The 18,168-nt window shown below is 30.5% G+C and overlaps 1 protein-coding gene across 1 annotated transcript; it reads right to left on the reverse strand.

Moving 5' to 3' along the window:
• Window positions 1–659: 659 nt before the first annotated feature.
• LOC134688273 (macoilin-like) lies at window positions 660–17,788 on the reverse strand. Its single transcript, XM_063548820.1, has 12 exons — window positions 17,541–17,788; window positions 13,718–13,859; window positions 12,632–12,758; window positions 11,760–11,889; window positions 10,829–10,895; window positions 9,930–10,032; window positions 8,868–9,216; window positions 7,327–7,485; window positions 5,706–5,888; window positions 4,923–5,043; window positions 4,204–4,378; window positions 660–3,334 (listed from the first exon to the last, which is right to left on the reverse strand). The coding sequence occupies exons 1-12, from the start codon at window positions 17,624–17,626 to the stop codon at window positions 3,114–3,116; spliced, it is 1,863 nt and encodes a 620-aa protein (XP_063404890.1). The 5' UTR covers window positions 17,627–17,788; the 3' UTR covers window positions 660–3,113.
• Window positions 17,789–18,168: the final 380 nt, after the last annotated feature.

Below are 18,168 nucleotides of genomic sequence, written 5' to 3' on the forward strand. Positions count from 1 at the left end.
AAAGAGTAGCTATAAACTGTATTCACTGTGTTTGAATCATGGATTTAAACATCACATCCTTTTTTTTTCTACAATAAAACCATGATAATACATTCTCCTTCCTCATGCAGGGTATAAATATAAACTAGACTGTCCAAATCAAAAGCTTGTGATATATATCACAAGCAGATGGTGATAACAGCATGAGTTATTGGACTTTAAACTTATACCATAATCACTTCAGTGAAATCTAATGCATACTTTGATAAATTGTGATTTGGATGTCTCATTGGCACTCATACCACATATTCTTATATCTATTTGAAGCAACATTCACAGCAATAAACAAGTATCAGAAAACAGGACGTGGGTACTGTAATTTTACTTATTTTTGCGGTGTATTTATTTTCACAAATTTTGCGGTTGGTTTATAATTGCCAATTGTCAGAATCTAAATCAAATCTTTCAACTGAAAGACAATAATTATAAAATCGGGAATATAAATACCTGCAAAATGTTTGAAATACACAATTCGGGAAAATAAGTACACGCTAAAAAAAGGAATTACAGTATCTGACAGATTCAAAAAGCCCTGAAACATTATCATCATCACTGTAAGGGCGCTCTTTTTCACAAGAGAATCTTCCAACCAGATCTTTACAAAATAAAAGACAAAGATGTAACAAAAATGCTTTGTTTATTTCTGGCTTCTCCTGTTTCTCTTTCAACAACAAATTACAGTATGTGGCTTTGATACCCAGAAATAAAACTATACCACACAAAACTATAACATATAAGCTTTACATTTACCACAAAAACAATATCAACTTTGATGGTATCTTCTTTAACAATATAGTTGCATCATCCTTTATACTTTATTATGCAATGTTAAAAGTTTCTTATTAAGAATAAACAAATAATGATACTTCTTGTCAGTTCTTTTGTCTTGTAACTTTATAAATGTTTTTGTTTTTAAAGGAGTCAATATATATTGATATGTTTGTACTTAAAAAAGAGTTTATTTTCTTTGTTGGAAACCAAAATATATTCATTTCATGTCAGATACAAATTATACTTTAACAAGATTTTTTTTTTAATCAAACTGGCATAATTTTTGGAATTTGCTGATTTCAGATTGGTCACTGTAATATTAATTAATGTCATAATCTTTTTCTGTAGCTAGCCAATGTATTGATGACTAGCATAAGAATGCTTCTTTAACAATACTATGAGAATAAAATGACATGATATGACAATTCAGTATGGTAAAAATTGTATTATTTTTGTTAAAATAAGTTCTATTGGCATATCATGATAGCCATAATAAACTTTAATTGAAACTCCTTTAAAATTGTTTCTAACCAACGAATTTGTGGTTAAAGCATAGGGACATATGTATTCTGTCCTTTTATGATTAAAATTCTTCCAATATTTAAAATGATGAATTGATATGAAAAACAGTCAAATCTAAACTGAAAAAATATATTTTTTTACACAAACTTTTCAGTATTTTTACATTTTGATCAGTTTGTCAGGGCAATAATCATGTATCAATATAAATATTGTAAAGGTGCTGACTGAATTTTTTTCCAAACTAATCAAAAATTAAAAAATAAATTTATAAATATAAAATATTAAGTATAATGCAATTTATAGTCATACAAAGAATGATGCAACGTTCCTATTTCAAAGCACTTTTTCGTTCATTCATATTTGGCAAGAATAACAATATTTTATACTATCTCCCTTAAAATAGAATAGTCTTTGGGAGACACAATATCTTTATTGAAATTTTCATAAATATTCATAGCCAATGACCTGCCAAATATTTGTTTTAGTACATTGTATATATTATTTTTGAGCGAGGCAACAATATATAAAATTTGTTTCCTCGCATTTCAGTTATTGCAAATAAATAAAATACTTTTCGTATTATTTTTAATATCTTAAATAGCAGTATACTTGCAGCAGATTAGTGGCTATGAAAACTCAAGAAAATCTTAATAAGCATTTCTTTCATATTTCAATTATCACTGTTTTCCCTATTTCAAACACAAACAGTTCTTTCAGCAGGGTTAACACAGCAACATTGCCATTTAAGTAAATAGAAAGAGCCAATATTCTTTCCAAAGCATTCCCTGTCATGGATTTTATCTTGTTAATTACAACTACCTTGATGAAGCATAGATTTTTCAGAGTATACTTTTGACAATAAACTATGTGTCAAGAAGAACTGATAGTTATGCTGTATAGCTGAGGATTTATATTTTCATTTAGATTTAATTTTATTTCACTAAAGTGCCAATATTTTCAACAATATAAAAACAATTTGAGCTACATGTATATGTAAATATTAAAGTTTTTTTCTGAGGAACAAGTTTTCTCATGACCTTTCAAAAATCAAATTTTAATACGCTTTGATAATTACACATATTTTTATGTTCTAACATGGAACAGCTTTAATACAATGATCATTCATTAACTGTATTTAGCTGAATGGTAAGTTTTTAATATTCATAAAAGACTTGCAAACACAATTATTCTTCTCAAAAGCATAGAATATTTATTAATGCTCAAATAGATATAACAATATAGTTTTGTGAAAATGTACGTTCTGAAAAACCTCTACTTCATCAAGATAAGTTGCAATTAAAGTGCTTCTGATAACTCTCAGTAAATAAACACTGGCATACAAGTTACACAAAATAAAATAACGTCCTCAAATGCAAAATATGGAAAAAAGTTTTTTTAATAAAAAAAAGTATAAATATGGATTTATAGTATTGGTTTACTTTAAATTAAAATATCAAATTCATTAACTATTTATTCATTTTAGTTTTGTTCAAACTGATTATACCAATATATATGTCTGACATCATTTTGTGGTCTCTTTAACAAAGCTATAATAATATTTCCATATTATTTTTTACTTTCAAATATTTTCAGTTTTTAATATCCAAACATAACAAAAAATCTATAAAATTTCATAATAAATAATGTCAGAGTAGTCTTTGTGTTTATAAAACTTTAAACCATATGCATTTGAGGGATGCCAGAGTCATACTACACTGAGGAAAACATCTATAGACAAATGTCCAGAAGCTAAAAGGTTGTTAATAATGTTCCATCGCAATTTATGTGGTAGTTTTGGGAGTGTAATCTGATGCATGTGGGTTCAGATTAGATTTAACGATGCCGTCGTCTTTCTGTTGTTTGCTTGAATACAATGGTGAGGTCATGACTGTATCTGTACCATTCATACAGGCTGATGAAGTGGGAATCATGTGTAAGGCCATTGCTTCAGCTATTTTGGACTTGATATCAGCAAGTTCTCTGTCTTTTTCTATAAGATAACCTGAAATGGACAGAATATCAATCATATTTTTAATTCTTGTACCATTAATTATGACATATCTAAATTAAAACAATAACTTTTTTGTCTTCACTGCGTACTATAATAGAATCAAGAATTCACCTTACTTTAGTAATAAACAAACCAAATGAAAGTAACTGATAACTGTTTAGATGGGTTGCTGTCTCATTGATGAAGACCTCATATCTCCTTATATCAACAACTAAAGACAACTACTAAAGAATTGACATAATTCAAGTCTAATGATTTGTTGGTTGATGTCAGTTCATGAATGATGGGTAAACTGATCTACCGATTACAGCTTATAGGAAGAAAATGTAGGCATTGTTTATCATTGGTGGCCTTCAGTTGTTTTTTGTTCTTTTGTCTGGCTGTTGTCTATTTGACAAATTCTCCATTTCAATTCTAAATTTTAAGACTTGTTATAACTGTGAATTATCAACTTTATCAATAAACATCCAATATTTCTTTTTAAATAACAAAAAAAAATCTGTATTAATGCCATTATATGAGTCTGCAGTATATTAAGGGAAAGAAAGAAAAAACTGATGTGATTCAGAAATATATTTGTAATGACAATTCATTAAATCATCTACATTTGAGGTCTTTAATAAGTATCTTATCTTATGGGCCTCTTTACATTTTATTTGACTTCTTATGTTTGTCTCATTTCATCACAGCATGTTGATGTTCAATTGTTTCTACCTCAGTGGTTAAATTAACTTATAAAATGTACATAAACAGTTTACTTGTTCAACTGCCAAGTTAATATCATTATAAAAAGAGAAATATTTGTTTGACTTAACAGTGAATTTCAAGCAGCTAATTATCTTTTCCTAATCACTTCATACCTTTGAGTATTTCAATCTGTCTTTTGGCTTCACCTAATGCTGAAAACAAATCTAATTTGATGCGTGTTTCTTCACTAAGACTGTTTTCTAGATGAGAATTTTTATCCTGCATTGCTGACAAAGCTGACATCAACACATCTGTTTCATTTTGTTGATCTTTTAACTGTCGAAGTTTCTGTTAATATCAATAGTATATATTTAACTTAGGAAATGTGCCATCAATTCAAAGACTTAATTTCCCTGACACCTAGATTTGTAACTTGAATTTAATTTAAAATTTATAAATTTTTAGCAGTTTGAAAGCAATATGTTGGTTTACAGTTTTGCATACATTTGATAGAAGGTATATACTGTTAGACAACTTATGATAAAATTCATTTAGACACAATTATTTTGACAGCAACGAAGCAAATATTTGTTTTCTAGTCTCATTTCTGTTCAACATGCATTCTAAAATTTAAATGTATGACAATTTTTTTTTCTCTCTCTTTGAATATCTATTTCAAAGTTTTTTTCCTTTTCATATGATAAATATAGTTTATTTCATGTCATGAAAAGGAAATAAGGTAATCTTTCACAAGAATTAAAATTCAAGTGCACTAAACCATTAAATGATTGGAAAATGTAATGTGTTATGGATGTATCTTAAATCTTATATAAAGCCTAAATATTATTATAAAACCATGAATGTTTAGTCTCCTCCAACCTTATTTAATTACCTGATTTTCATATTCTAACTGTCTGTATTGTTCTTCCTTCATTTTGAGATCTCGTTGATACTGTTTTATTTCTGTTTCTATATTTCTCTGTTTAGATTTACACTGTTCTGAACATTCAATTCTGTCAAAGAAAAGTCAAAAGTTTAATAAGTTAAGAAACTTCAATGACTTACTTCTTGAACTAGTTTTTGGAATTAGTTTAAAGAGGAAAATTTGTAAGAATAGATTATTCCCCTATAAAATCATTCCATACAGCAAATATAGTTGACCTATAGCTTATAGTATCTCAGAAACATACTTAACCAGGAAAATTCAACATTGACCAATGGATCATGAAAATGAGGTAGAGTTCAGCTGAAACCTGTCAGACAGACATGCACACTTTACAATCATTCCATACAGCAAATATATATTATTCTATCTTAGAAACAAATATATTAGACCTATAGCTTATATTACCTCAGAAACAAACTTATCAGGACCTGTAAATCAGTGGTTGTCGTTTGTTTATGTGTGACATATTTGTTTTCACTAATTTTTTTTTACATAATTGAGGCCGTTATTTTTCTTGTTTGGATTGTTTTACATTGTCATTTTGGGGTCTTTTATAGCTGACTATGCAGTATGGGCTTTGCCCATTGTTGAGGGCCTTACAGTTACCTATAGTTGTTAATTTCTGTGTCATTTTGGTCTATTGTGGAGAGTTGTCTCATTGGCAATCATACCACATCTTCTTTTTTTATATTAACCAGGAAAACTTTATCAATGAACCTTGATCATTACCTCTGTGTAGAAGCCACTGCCATAGCCCGGGCTGCAGCAGCCTCTTCTGCCTTTTTAGCTTTACGTTCTGTGTTCAACTGTAGTTCTATACCCGCTCTCATCTTTCTTTCTTCGTTCATTTTCTTTTCTAAAAGTGAGATATTCTGTTTGTCTTGCTGCCTACTTGTAACAAGATTGTGAAGTCTGAAATTTAAGAAATAGTAAAGGTCAATTAAATTAGTTCATTAGTCAGACCTCATATACAATTCTATACCTCGTTCAGGCAAGTTAAAACATCATTATGCCAGTATAACAGATTTTGTACTCAGATGCTGAATGTTTCCGTTGCATTTTTTTAATTTTTAGAAATAAGAGATTTTTATAGGGCTCTCATCAAGGTTTTTTCAGTAAAGTCAAGGGACTCCTGCACGAGGCAAACTCAACATTTTGAGGAAAACAAGAAAACATTCAAACTAAAAACATAACTCAATGAGTTAATGTGAAAACTCAAATTCAAATTAAGATTACTTTTACAATTTTTCTAGTTATGATTTCCAACTCTGATGATAGATGCATCTTTGGACTTGTTATGTATTTTGTGGAAGCTTACCAACAATGATAACCTTACCACATTCTGTATGTGCCTGTCCCAATTTAGGAACCAGTAGTTCAGTGATTTTCATACATTGATGTAATATTTATTTTTTCTTCATAAATTGTTTTGTTATAAATAAGTCTGTTCCTTTTCTCAAAAGAATGTTTAAGATTTTTCATGTCTGGGCCTTGTATAGCCAAACAATTGGTATGGGTTTTTCTCATTCTTCTATGCTGTACAGTTGCCTATAATTGCTTACATCCACTTAATCTGAACTTTGGTGGATAGTTACCTCATTGGCAATCACTTTACTTCATAATGTTTAAAAATATTTTAACCACTTGTAATTATGTGAGGAATTGAAGCAATTTTAAGGTGAACTAGTTAGTACATATACAAATGTTTTAGCTTTTAAACTGTTAAGAGAAGTTTCATATCACAGAATTAGTTAGGGCTATTCCAGAAAAAAATGTATGAGGGAGTTAGAAGGCAGTTTTTGTCAGCATCCGCCACCCAGACAATTGTAATTGAGAATTATAGTGCATTATAGTGTGAAAAGTTGCTCTGAAACCCATCACCCATGTATTATTAATACAATGTGCCTTCCAACCCCCCCCATACATTTTTTTTCTGGAATAGCCCTTAAATATTTCTAGCTCATTTCTATTCATGAATCATTCTAGTCAAATTAACAAGGAATTTTGGGGTTTCTTTATTTCATGTAAATAACTGCATTTGGTAACCTTTTGTCCATTCCTTTTATATTTAAGTTCACATACTAAGACATTCCTTTGTTGTATTTTCAGTATAAAAACATCAAAAGCAAGAGTAAAAGCCACTGGAACCTGTTGTGAACAAATAGTTGTTGCCTATACTTGTTCTTTTTATAATTGATATGTTTCTATATATAATAGAAAGAAGGACTTTTTTCAGGACTGTTGATATACAGAACTTAGGAAAAAGTAAATAATTTTCCTCCATCCGCCAAAAAATGCTAGATTTTTTTCTGGAATTAGTGTTGACACCAATATATGTATATATGCTTACTTATTTTGAAGATTTTCGTTATCTATCTGTAGTTTATAATATTCTGATCTAAGACTTTTGTCTTCTAAAAGATATGTAGTTATCTGTGATTTTAATTCCTGTTCACAATTCCTACTGGATTGTAGGTCTGTCTTTAATTTCTTTACATCTGTTTCTAACCTAAAAGGTTCACAAATAAAATAAATAATCAGATACCATATCAAACTTTTTAGTCTTGAATAGATTTTGATGTGTAAAAAAAAATGATCTACCAAATATTTCTAGTGATTTTTTTTTTTAAGTTTGAAGTATTTACATTCTTTTTATTTCTTCAGTGTTTTTTGTATTTGGTAATTCTTTCTGTGCTCCATCTTTTTTTGTAAGTTCTCATACTTTTTATATAAATTATGTGTATCCTTTTATACCATTGTCAACAAACCCTAGAAAATGTTGGCTGACCACTAAACATTTTAGTAATGTTTTTATTTTCCTACAAGCCCAGTGCATATGACTTCTCTATCTTGCCTTAAAATATTAGTATTACATGTATTATCATGTGATAACCTTTACACATTGTCAATTAAGAATTACATGCTTCTTTTTGTAACTTCATAGGGGTGTAAAAGCGTTGACCGAAGTACATTTTGTATGAAGTGAGGAAGTGCTTCATTCTAAAAATGTGCGCACGGTCAACACTTTACAAACTATGAAGTTACAAAAAGAGGCATTCAATACGTATAATTACATGTTTTACCTAGGATCATGCACTTTATTGTCTGACCTCGTATTATCATGAATGAAAAGTTTTATTGTGTAATGCAATTGCTTTTAGGAATAACATGTGATGTGCAGTTAGCCATTCAGAATAACGAATTATAATGAAAAATACATCTAATGTAATTATTGCTCAATAAAGGTCCCTGTGATACATTGTAGTTCCATAGTTACAGACAAAAAACTGTAAAGTGCCAAGTAAAAACACTATGCATGTTATATGAACTTAAGCAAGCAAAACATTTAGCTTGTCTTTTAATTAACTGTTACACAGAAACACAATGAGAACTAGCCAAAATCATCCTCTGAAACATATATTTGTTCTAAAAGCTCACCTCACCTTTAACTATAAATTCATCTTTATTATTAATTAATGTGACGCTTACCTAACTATAAATTCATCATTATCATTAAAAGTGACACTTACCTAACTATGAATTCATCTTTATCATAAATTAATTTGCCACTTTCCTAACTATAAATTCGTCTTTACCGGTATCATAAATTAATGTGCCACTTACCTAACTATAAATTCGTCTCTATAATTAATTAATGTGCCACTTACCTAACTATAAATTTGTCTCTATAATTAATTAATGTGCCACTTACCTAACTATAAATCCGTCTTTAAAATTATTTAATGTGCCACTTACCTATTTGAAATTCATCTTAATTATCAATTAACGCGCCACTTTAATACCTAACTATAAATTTGTCTTTATTATTAATCAATGTGCCACTTACCTAACTATAAATTTGTCTTTATTATTAATCAATGTGCCACTTACCTAACTATAAATTCGTCTTTATTATTAATTAATGTGACAGGTGTGGGTGGCACCTCCTTATTGACGTCTTTCTTTCCCTTTCTATTGTCTTTAGCACTGTTGAGTTTAGAAGATGAGGAGGATTTTGTTGAGACACTGTTTGATTTAAAAGACTTAGAAGATTGCTGTTCATTTTTAATATTCTCAGCACTTTCATTAAAATTATTGACATCATTTTTAGACTTTGGTTGCTCTATAAATTCTATTTCTTCATCTTCTTCTATATCTTTTAATTTCTTTGTATCTTCTGTCTTCTGTTTTCCTATAACTCCATTTGAGATTACTTCCTCTTCTGATTTAGCTGGTAAAGCTGTTATATTAAAACATACATATATTATTTAAATAAAAACTGCAATGCATAAATATTTGATATTGTCACAAAATGTAATTATTCCTTTTTTATTCTGTTGTGTATTTTTTTCACTGTTTATCAAATCAGTATAGCTCAACCTTTTTAGATCAAACTAAATTTTCTTAATTTTTAAAAAATAATCATGTTTCTTCTGTCAGAATATTCCTTTCAGAATTGAGTTACTAATTTTGTTCTGCTCCCTTAAGCTGTTGTTTGTTTGAAATATTACAGCCACAAAATTTCTATGTAAGACATCTATTGACTGGTTATTGTACAGTACATCCTGGCCATGCTTTGTAGAAAGGAAAAGGCTGTATGTATAAACCTCTACTTGCCAACCTACTACAGTTCGCAGGTGGGTAAGGGACATATTTGTTGACCTCAAATACACACAAAGGTGCCAAGTGATATTTCTCTTGCAAGATGTAATAGACTGCATAAGTCTATTGATGTTAATGTGCAGTGTTATGAAATAATTTAATTCTGAGTTCCTTACCATAAAACAGTTTTATATGGAAATCAACAAACTAAAAGAATATTATAAATATTTCAAACACTTCATTAAAGTCCTGTGCTAAACCAAATTATACAATTCCAACAACACTATTATTCTCTTCTTGGTATGCCTGAAACAAACATTTGATGCTTGTATCAAGCTTACAAGTTCCTACCTTTCTGTTTTTCTATATACTGATTTTGTAATTCTGTGGGCAGTGCTTGGTTTATTAAATTATAATAAAATTCATTTTCTTTCTGAACGTCTTTCTGCTTGCGCTAAAAATATATACAAACAATCTTCATTTTAACAGTTAAGATAATAGGAATCAAATATACAAGTTCACTCCATAGATCATCATAGACATTTCTGTTAAAGTTCATCATCATGTTAACAAGTCCACTAACCTGAGTAGACAATCAATTTGTATTGATAGTTATGATTATTAGGTGAGAGGTTTTAATAACTTTTTTCTTTTTTTACAGCAATTTCTCCTCATGACCTTTATAATTGGAAAGGTTGCATGTGCTAAGGATAAAAGTCCAGTAAAAAGGATCAACTTGAGCTCATATTTTGTACAAAACTAAATATGAAACTAGCAAACCAACATTTTGTGATTTCAGCCAAATAATAATAAAATATTCAGGTCATTGAATTAAAAATAATTCGTTTAATAAACCAAGTAGAAAACCCAGTGTATCTTCTATGTTTGATGGTATTATGATATCAATGTTACCAAATTAAATTGATGATAAAGCACAATCAAGAAAAACATGATGAGAAATAATTCTTCCAAGTATAAAAGCTTTATATCTATCATGTTCTCAGTATTGGAGAGTTTTGGAAAGACCCATACCATTGATAACATATTTCCAACAGCACTGCACATCAGGGGACAAAATGAATATTTTCTGCCAAGCTTGGTTCATTTAAGCCAGTTGTGTTGATAGATAGTTTTTTTGTTTCTAGATAGAAGGAAATATGACCTACCCTAGGTATGAAAGTGGTGTCAATAATTCATAAGTTTTGAGATTTCTAAAGAATCAATTCCAAAAAAAAACATGATGAACTTACCAATCTAAACTTGTAAGACACATAACTTTTAAAACCAAAACCTAGTGTAACAACAGGATAACCAATACTGAAATAACAATATAAAACATTAAACAATGTACAATTAATAAATGTTTTGTTCTGAAAAATGGACTATATTTTAAAAAGTTTAAATCAAATGACTTCTAGTTCCAAATGAAATGAATTTTAAGCATTAAAGAGCCTTGCTATGGGAGGAGCATAAAAAAAGAATATCTGTGTAATAAATGACTGTGAATATCATGTCAATTTTTCATCACCTTGGACGAACAGCTTATATTTTTTTTACCTGACTATACAGTTAGGAGTTACAAAAAATGAAATCAGCAATCATGGGAAGCATGATAAAGCTCAAATAAAATCTAGTATATTTAATTAACTAAAGCAATGGTGTTGGTCTGTTTTCTTGCAGGAAGTGTAGAAAAATAAAGTGTAATTGCATGGCTAAGCAGAAGGTCTATTTTAATGAAGAACTTGTATTCATGGGTTTCTGTCTCACTAACATTAACACCATATTTTTTCACATGTCCAGAGCACATGATTGATTGATGGTTGCTTAACGTCCAGTGGCAAATATTTCATGCATATTCAGGATGAGAACAAGTTAACAATAAATACAATAGGTAGGTTGTTGTAATAGAGGCCATCTAGATGATGGTCGGGGAAATTTGGACTGCCACTGGAAATTGAGGGTATATTGGATAGGGACAGAAATTTTGCCTTGCAACAGGCCACCTACGGACCCCTCAAAGAGTTGTCGCAAGGGTTCTTAACGTGCAAAGAGCGTGGCACTCTCTTTACACGAGGCATTGGATTTACATCCCCCTTCTGACCGGACGTGACTGCGAACTTGATACATCTCGCACAGCCAAACGGACACACATGAATACTCATAATAATCTCGGATTCTTACCAGTGAGCTGCAAATGGTCTACAGAGATCAAGATTAAATGGTAAAGCTTTCAATTCTCTCAGTCTCACTGAAGCTTCTATGTAGACAAACAGCAACCATAGAGAAACTGTAGGAAGACATATTCCTCTTTCTGTAAAAACATCAAATTTTCAAAAGATATTTTTTTTGGTATATTTTTTTTTACATCTACATTATCAACAAAAAACTTGATACATTATTTTAAAACTTACAATTCAGGACAGATCAGAACTTAATCCATTGTTGTTTTTGATTAAATATACAGTAATTACAGGAAAATAAATAGGAAGTTTGGAAGTGGTTTACAAGTATTTAAAAATAAATGTCAATTGAGGAACACTACTTATACAATATTATCAAACAAACACAGGTAACAGGACACTAAAATTTGTAAAATATTAATTTAACTTGGTTAAGTATTTCAAGTGATACATTTCCCTATAAATTTTTATGAACTTACATTCAAATATTGTAAAAAGTTAGTTCATAATATCAAGATACTTCAACATCTTAATTTATACTGTTATTTCTCTCCTTTAAAATTTTCATTTTTTTACAGGAGTTGGTAGTAATTTCTGTCCAAAAAAGTGTATACTGGTGCAGGAATTTCTCGCTACATTGAAGACCTTCTGCTGTTGTTTTTTCTATGGTCGGATTGTTGGTTCTTTGACACATTCCCCGTTTCCATTCTCAATTTTAATGAATATAAAGCTGCTAAGAAAAATATCGTAGCATTTAAGTAGGTTTTATTTTTGCCATCTCAATGTACAAAAACAAAAATGTATATATCTCAGGGCTGATGTTTAAATGAAACCTTTATTATAAATTATATATATATGTAACCTTTGACCTACCTGTATGCCATACATACTGGACCCAGACATAAGTACTGGCAGCAAAAAATAACCATTGTACAGGTATAAACAGATAGCACACCACATCTGAGGTGACAGCAATGCACACGAAAAACACGGAAAATGCCTGAAAATATTGCATACAGAAACATGTGAAAGAAGTGGCTTGTTGTCAAAAGCTACAACTTTCTCGCTTTTTAAACAATTTTTTTATCACTAGATTTATACTTTATCTTAAATAGAAATAAATAGTACAATAAATGTACAATAATGGTTTGGAGCCATAGGTACGGCTATTTGGTAAAAGTTACAGTACACATACATGACATACATGTAAGCCTTCAGGTAATTTAGTCAAAAATTGTTCTTGCTATCAAAACTAAGCTTGTATTAAGTGATTCACTGTGGAAAAGAATGATTTCTAGTGTCACTCTTGTTCTATGAAATCTAGATATTACGGTCCAATGGAATTATGTATTATTTATGCAGACATTTTCCCAATTGAAAGGTTTTACACTAGTCATTTTGGGGGCCTTTTATAGCTTGCTGTTAGGTATTAGTCAAGGCTCTGTGTTAAAGACCGTATGTTGACCTTTAATGGTTTACTTTTACAAATTGTGCCTTGGATGGAGAGTTGTCTCACTGGCACTTATACCACATCTTATATCTATGACAGAGGATATCCACAATTGAATCTCTCACAACCAGCAGCATTCCTTATATGGAGAGATTAAACCAGGCAAAGAGGGTCCTGGGACTACATGTACATATGCATGATATGTCAGTAATTCAGTAACAACTGCAGCATCAATTTTGCATGTATATTATGCTCCCCAATAGCTCTTATACATGTTATATATGACTAACAAGGAATATTGAGTGTTACACTGAAATGGTCAAGACTTACATAATACAACTGGGTTTTTTTTCTCTTAATTTATTTGTAAACTCAATTGCCGTACGGAAAGTAAATATTTTTTGTTTTAAAATAATTGTACATTTCTTAAAGAGACAAACAACAAATATAAATGAACACAAAATATTTTTATGTACATATTATGATTAATAATTGAATGCTTAACTTACCAATCCTTGATATTTGAATGAATCGTAGACACTTCTAACCAATAACCAGAATGGCCACAGATACTCAAATCGGAACTCTAGTATAAAATCTGCCATCAGGACCAGGGCCCAAACCATCAAAAACTTCAGGTACAAAAAGGTACTGAAAGAAAACAATTAAAACAATTCAAGATATTTTGTTTAATATTTTGCATTAAAGTTGTGGAATTACATTTCTGAAAAGAATAGACACTGTCAGAACTCAAATATTTTACTTCTGCACATCTGGGAATAACTAAAATTGATTATACTGTTTGAGTGAACTTTTGTTTTATAAGTACTTTATTTCACACTTACATTATCACAACATGTGTACATGACTTAGCTCTTACTAGCAGACTCCTTGATAACAAATTTAGAGTATTTTTCAATACAACAAATTTAGCCTATAAATATAATGCATATATTCTTCACTGATTGCAACCTTATATACAACCGCAGAGGTCATACCCTGAACAGTTGGGGCAAATTTTGACACAATATTCAAGCTTGATAGTCTGAATTTGGACAATGTTGGATTGTAATCAAATTCTCAACATACATGTAATACTATAATATATAATAGAGGTTTCTGACACAAAATAAATGTGATCAGACAAAGATCTTTAAAATCTAATGCGCAATACTGTTCATGTGCAATTACAGACCGTGCAAGGGCTACATAGCCCGTCAAGGTCGTTAAAAACTTCCATTTGTCCAGTGCAATTGAAGATTTATTCTTGAAATTTAAAACCCCATCCCCCTTGCAGCAATTACCCGTAAATACCCCTTAACAAAATCCCAGTTTTTCTTTTTGAAGTATGGAACCTTGAACATGTAATGCATGGGTATCCAGTTGTTCCGGCCCCAAGTCGATCCGGCCCAAGTCGATCCGTCCCACGTCAATCCGGCCCCATATTAAAATATAAATAAACTAAATTGATTTTGGAGGAATTTGTGACACATTTTAACAGTATAAATAGAATTTGCAAAAAGTGTCATAAGTCTATAATTGGTTTGTTTATTCAACAATTGTCTGATGATTGTGAACTAAGGTAATGCCACTTGTAATCACTTAAATTAATTCAAATCCTGATTAATTAAAGTTACGTAATCAACAAGGTCTTTATAGTTTGATCTTCTGTTAATTTGCAACCAAATATACTTCCTAAAAATTTTACTTTTTGCAATATAAATCATGTTGTATTTTTTTCTGTAAAAAAGAAATACATTTTCCTGATAACCAGATAGCTCCGTCATCTGCAAACTGTGACATTTCACAATTTTTATGCAGTCAGTGAGGTTAATGAATTACATCATTAACTTGTACATCTTTATTTCTGTTCCCTATAAATATATTTTTTTGGGGGCCGGATCGACCCGAAAGCTCATGCATGTAGTACAATTTTAACATTTTAATATTTGACATGGCGAAAGATATTTTGATGGTGTTGGAGGATATTTGACATGGCGAAAGATATTTTGATGGTGTTGGAGGATATTTCAACAATGGCAGCATGCCAACATTTAACCGGTCATTGAGATGGCTGCTTTCAATCGATAATAAATTATCTATCTTTCACCAGAATATAAGTAAGAAATATAAATGATGTTTTGTTCACAAGAGAAATAAATTGCTATGATAAGCGCAGCTGGATATGACCACAGATGTCCAACCCTATAAAAGTTGGGGCCAACATGGACACAATATTCACGCTTGATACAGGTCTGAATTTAGACTTCAAACTTTTAACACATAATAGGTTTCTGACACAGAATAACAGAAGTCAAAAAACTTCAAATTGGTTACATGTAAATGATTTGAATTTATATTTTGCTTTAGTGCAATACACTATGCTGAGATGGCTGCTTTCAATCGATAATAAATTATCTATCTTTCACCAGAATATAAGTAAGAAATATAAATGATGTTTTGTTCACAAGAGAAATAAATTGCTATGATAAGCGCAGCTGGATATGACCACAGATGTCCAACCCTATAAAAGTTAGGGCCAACATGGACACAATATTCACGCTTGATACAGGTCTGAATTTAGACTTCAAACTTTTAACACATAATAGGTTTCTGACACAGAATAACAGAAGTAAAAAAACTTCAAATTGGTTACATGTAAATGATTTGAATTTATAATTTGCTTTAGTGCAATACACTATGCTGTTGCAAATTGACCCCCCCCCCCCCCCCACACACACAATAAATAAATAAATTTGAACCATTTTTTTTCAGTTTGTGCAATAAAATACACTTTGCTGCTGCAAATGAATATAAGTTTCATAACATTCAGTTGAGGCACATTGTAAATCTATTTTTATACAAGTTTTTGTAAAAAAAACAACTGGCAAGATTTGTACACTTGAGAGCGCTTCTATGTCCCTAAACAATGACATGTGCACAGAAAAGAAATACAAAACACTGTACCCATCATTTGAAATAATTAGCATAAATTAAAGTGCAAGGTTGCTTTCAACAAATGTTCTGATCAGAGTACATGAAGTAAGTTCATGGTAAATCCTAATAAGTCATAGAGTTTAAATATCAAACATAATGAAATTATTACACATTTAGGACATAGTGTTAGAAATCAATTAGAATGATTTCCTGTTACCTAGGTAACTTTAATTAAAGCGTGAGTGAGAATATGGCATTTTGACAGGTGTACACTATTGACAATGTTGATCATCTTGGTTAACATGGGTATTTACATTTAGTATTTGGTTCAATCAGAACTTTCAGAATATACCTATACATAAATTGTATTGCACAATTAAATGCAATTTCAAATTTTAATACTCTATACAAGTAACACATACAGTGGAGTCCCTGGTGTCCGCGCGGCCCGTGATATCGCGCATTTGCAGATTTCGTCATATCAACACAGTAACACATACAAAATCGTTCTTGTTATTGTTTTAGCCTTCCGAAGGGATAAAAAAGGATAAAATTGATAAGTTCAAGAATTAATAAATAACTGCAATCCCGTGATTTACCATATTTGGCCAATTTCCATTAAAAAAAATACATCATCAGATTATTTTTGTTTTATTTAAATCAAATTAATATCACATTGAAATATTTTTTGCTCTGCATCCTTGGAAATGTGTTTGGTACTAACCCAGCTATATTTCGTAGAATAACATCTTTCCTTTATTTCAAATTAGCTATTTTTGGAAGGCATGCGCGAAATCACCGGACATTAGAGGAACTCTCAGAACAGGGGTTTTCCTAATTTTGGACACACATTACACAAAATCTAAAGGATGAAACCATACAAACAGAAGATTTTATGAAATAAAAGTATGTTATGAATGTGTTCACACAAAATTATCCAATTATTGGTTTTATCAGTTGAATGAAGTGAAGTCATAAGTCTTAGGTGCGCGGATACACCGGACTGCACCGTAATTAATTTCAGTCACCAACCAGGAAATATTAAACCAAAAACCCTAGGCCTAAATCTGTTATTTCTATGCATGATTTCATTCTTAAATTAAAAATATGAATTAATAAGATATATAAATAACACAAACAAAAATCATGCAGACTTAACAAGGGAAATAATCCTCTCCAGGTAACCTAATTAACATGAAAATAAAGGCTGGGAACAAAGAATCTGCTATCGCCAAGTTATCATCCTTTCCACGAATAGTTAGCTTTGGGCATTATGATGTGGTGCATGGAAACTGAGACAACATAATGAGGTATTTTGGAAACAACATCAATATTGGATTATACATATTTATCCTCTGAAACATTTTTGCTGCCATATTGGAAATGGAAAATCACCTTCCGTAGAAACCGTCCGTTATTTTTGTTCTTTTGGGGATCCGTCGAATTTTGCCGCAATCGACATTCCGTCTCTTCATAATCATCCGCTAACCAATTGTCAATTTTCACAACTCTTAAACTGAATATGTCCAAAACAATAACAAATATTTGTGTATTGTCTTCTGCTCTGTCAACTCAATCTTCGCATGCGCTTAGATCCTTATTTTCCGTGTGACTCCGTAATGTCTCGTCTCTTTCCGGCAGGTGTCTGTTTACTTGAATGAAGTGTTGATTCACTTATATTTTCAACAACTATAATACAGACGATTGTTTTTTTTTTTATTAAAACTAACTACAAGGACGTATAACTAACATACTTCCTCGATAATGAAGTTGATTCAAACAATAGATATTTTTTCTTAATAAAGTGTTGTTTAAATTCTGCTGTTTTAAATATATAAAAAGATGGGTTTTTTTAACAGTAGTTTGTGGAAATATGCCTATTTTTGAAAGTATGATATATAACTATACAAAAAAGTGAACATTTTGGGAGTAAAAAGAAATTTAACGAAGTAAGATATGAAAGGATATAACAAACCTGTTTTTGAGGAATTATGAATTTATGGCATTGGTTCACTTGTTACCG

Source organism: Mytilus trossulus, chromosome 10 (assembly GCF_036588685.1).
Source record: "Mytilus trossulus isolate FHL-02 chromosome 10, PNRI_Mtr1.1.1.hap1, whole genome shotgun sequence".
NCBI classification, from domain to species: Eukaryota; Metazoa; Mollusca; class Bivalvia; order Mytilida; family Mytilidae; genus Mytilus; species Mytilus trossulus.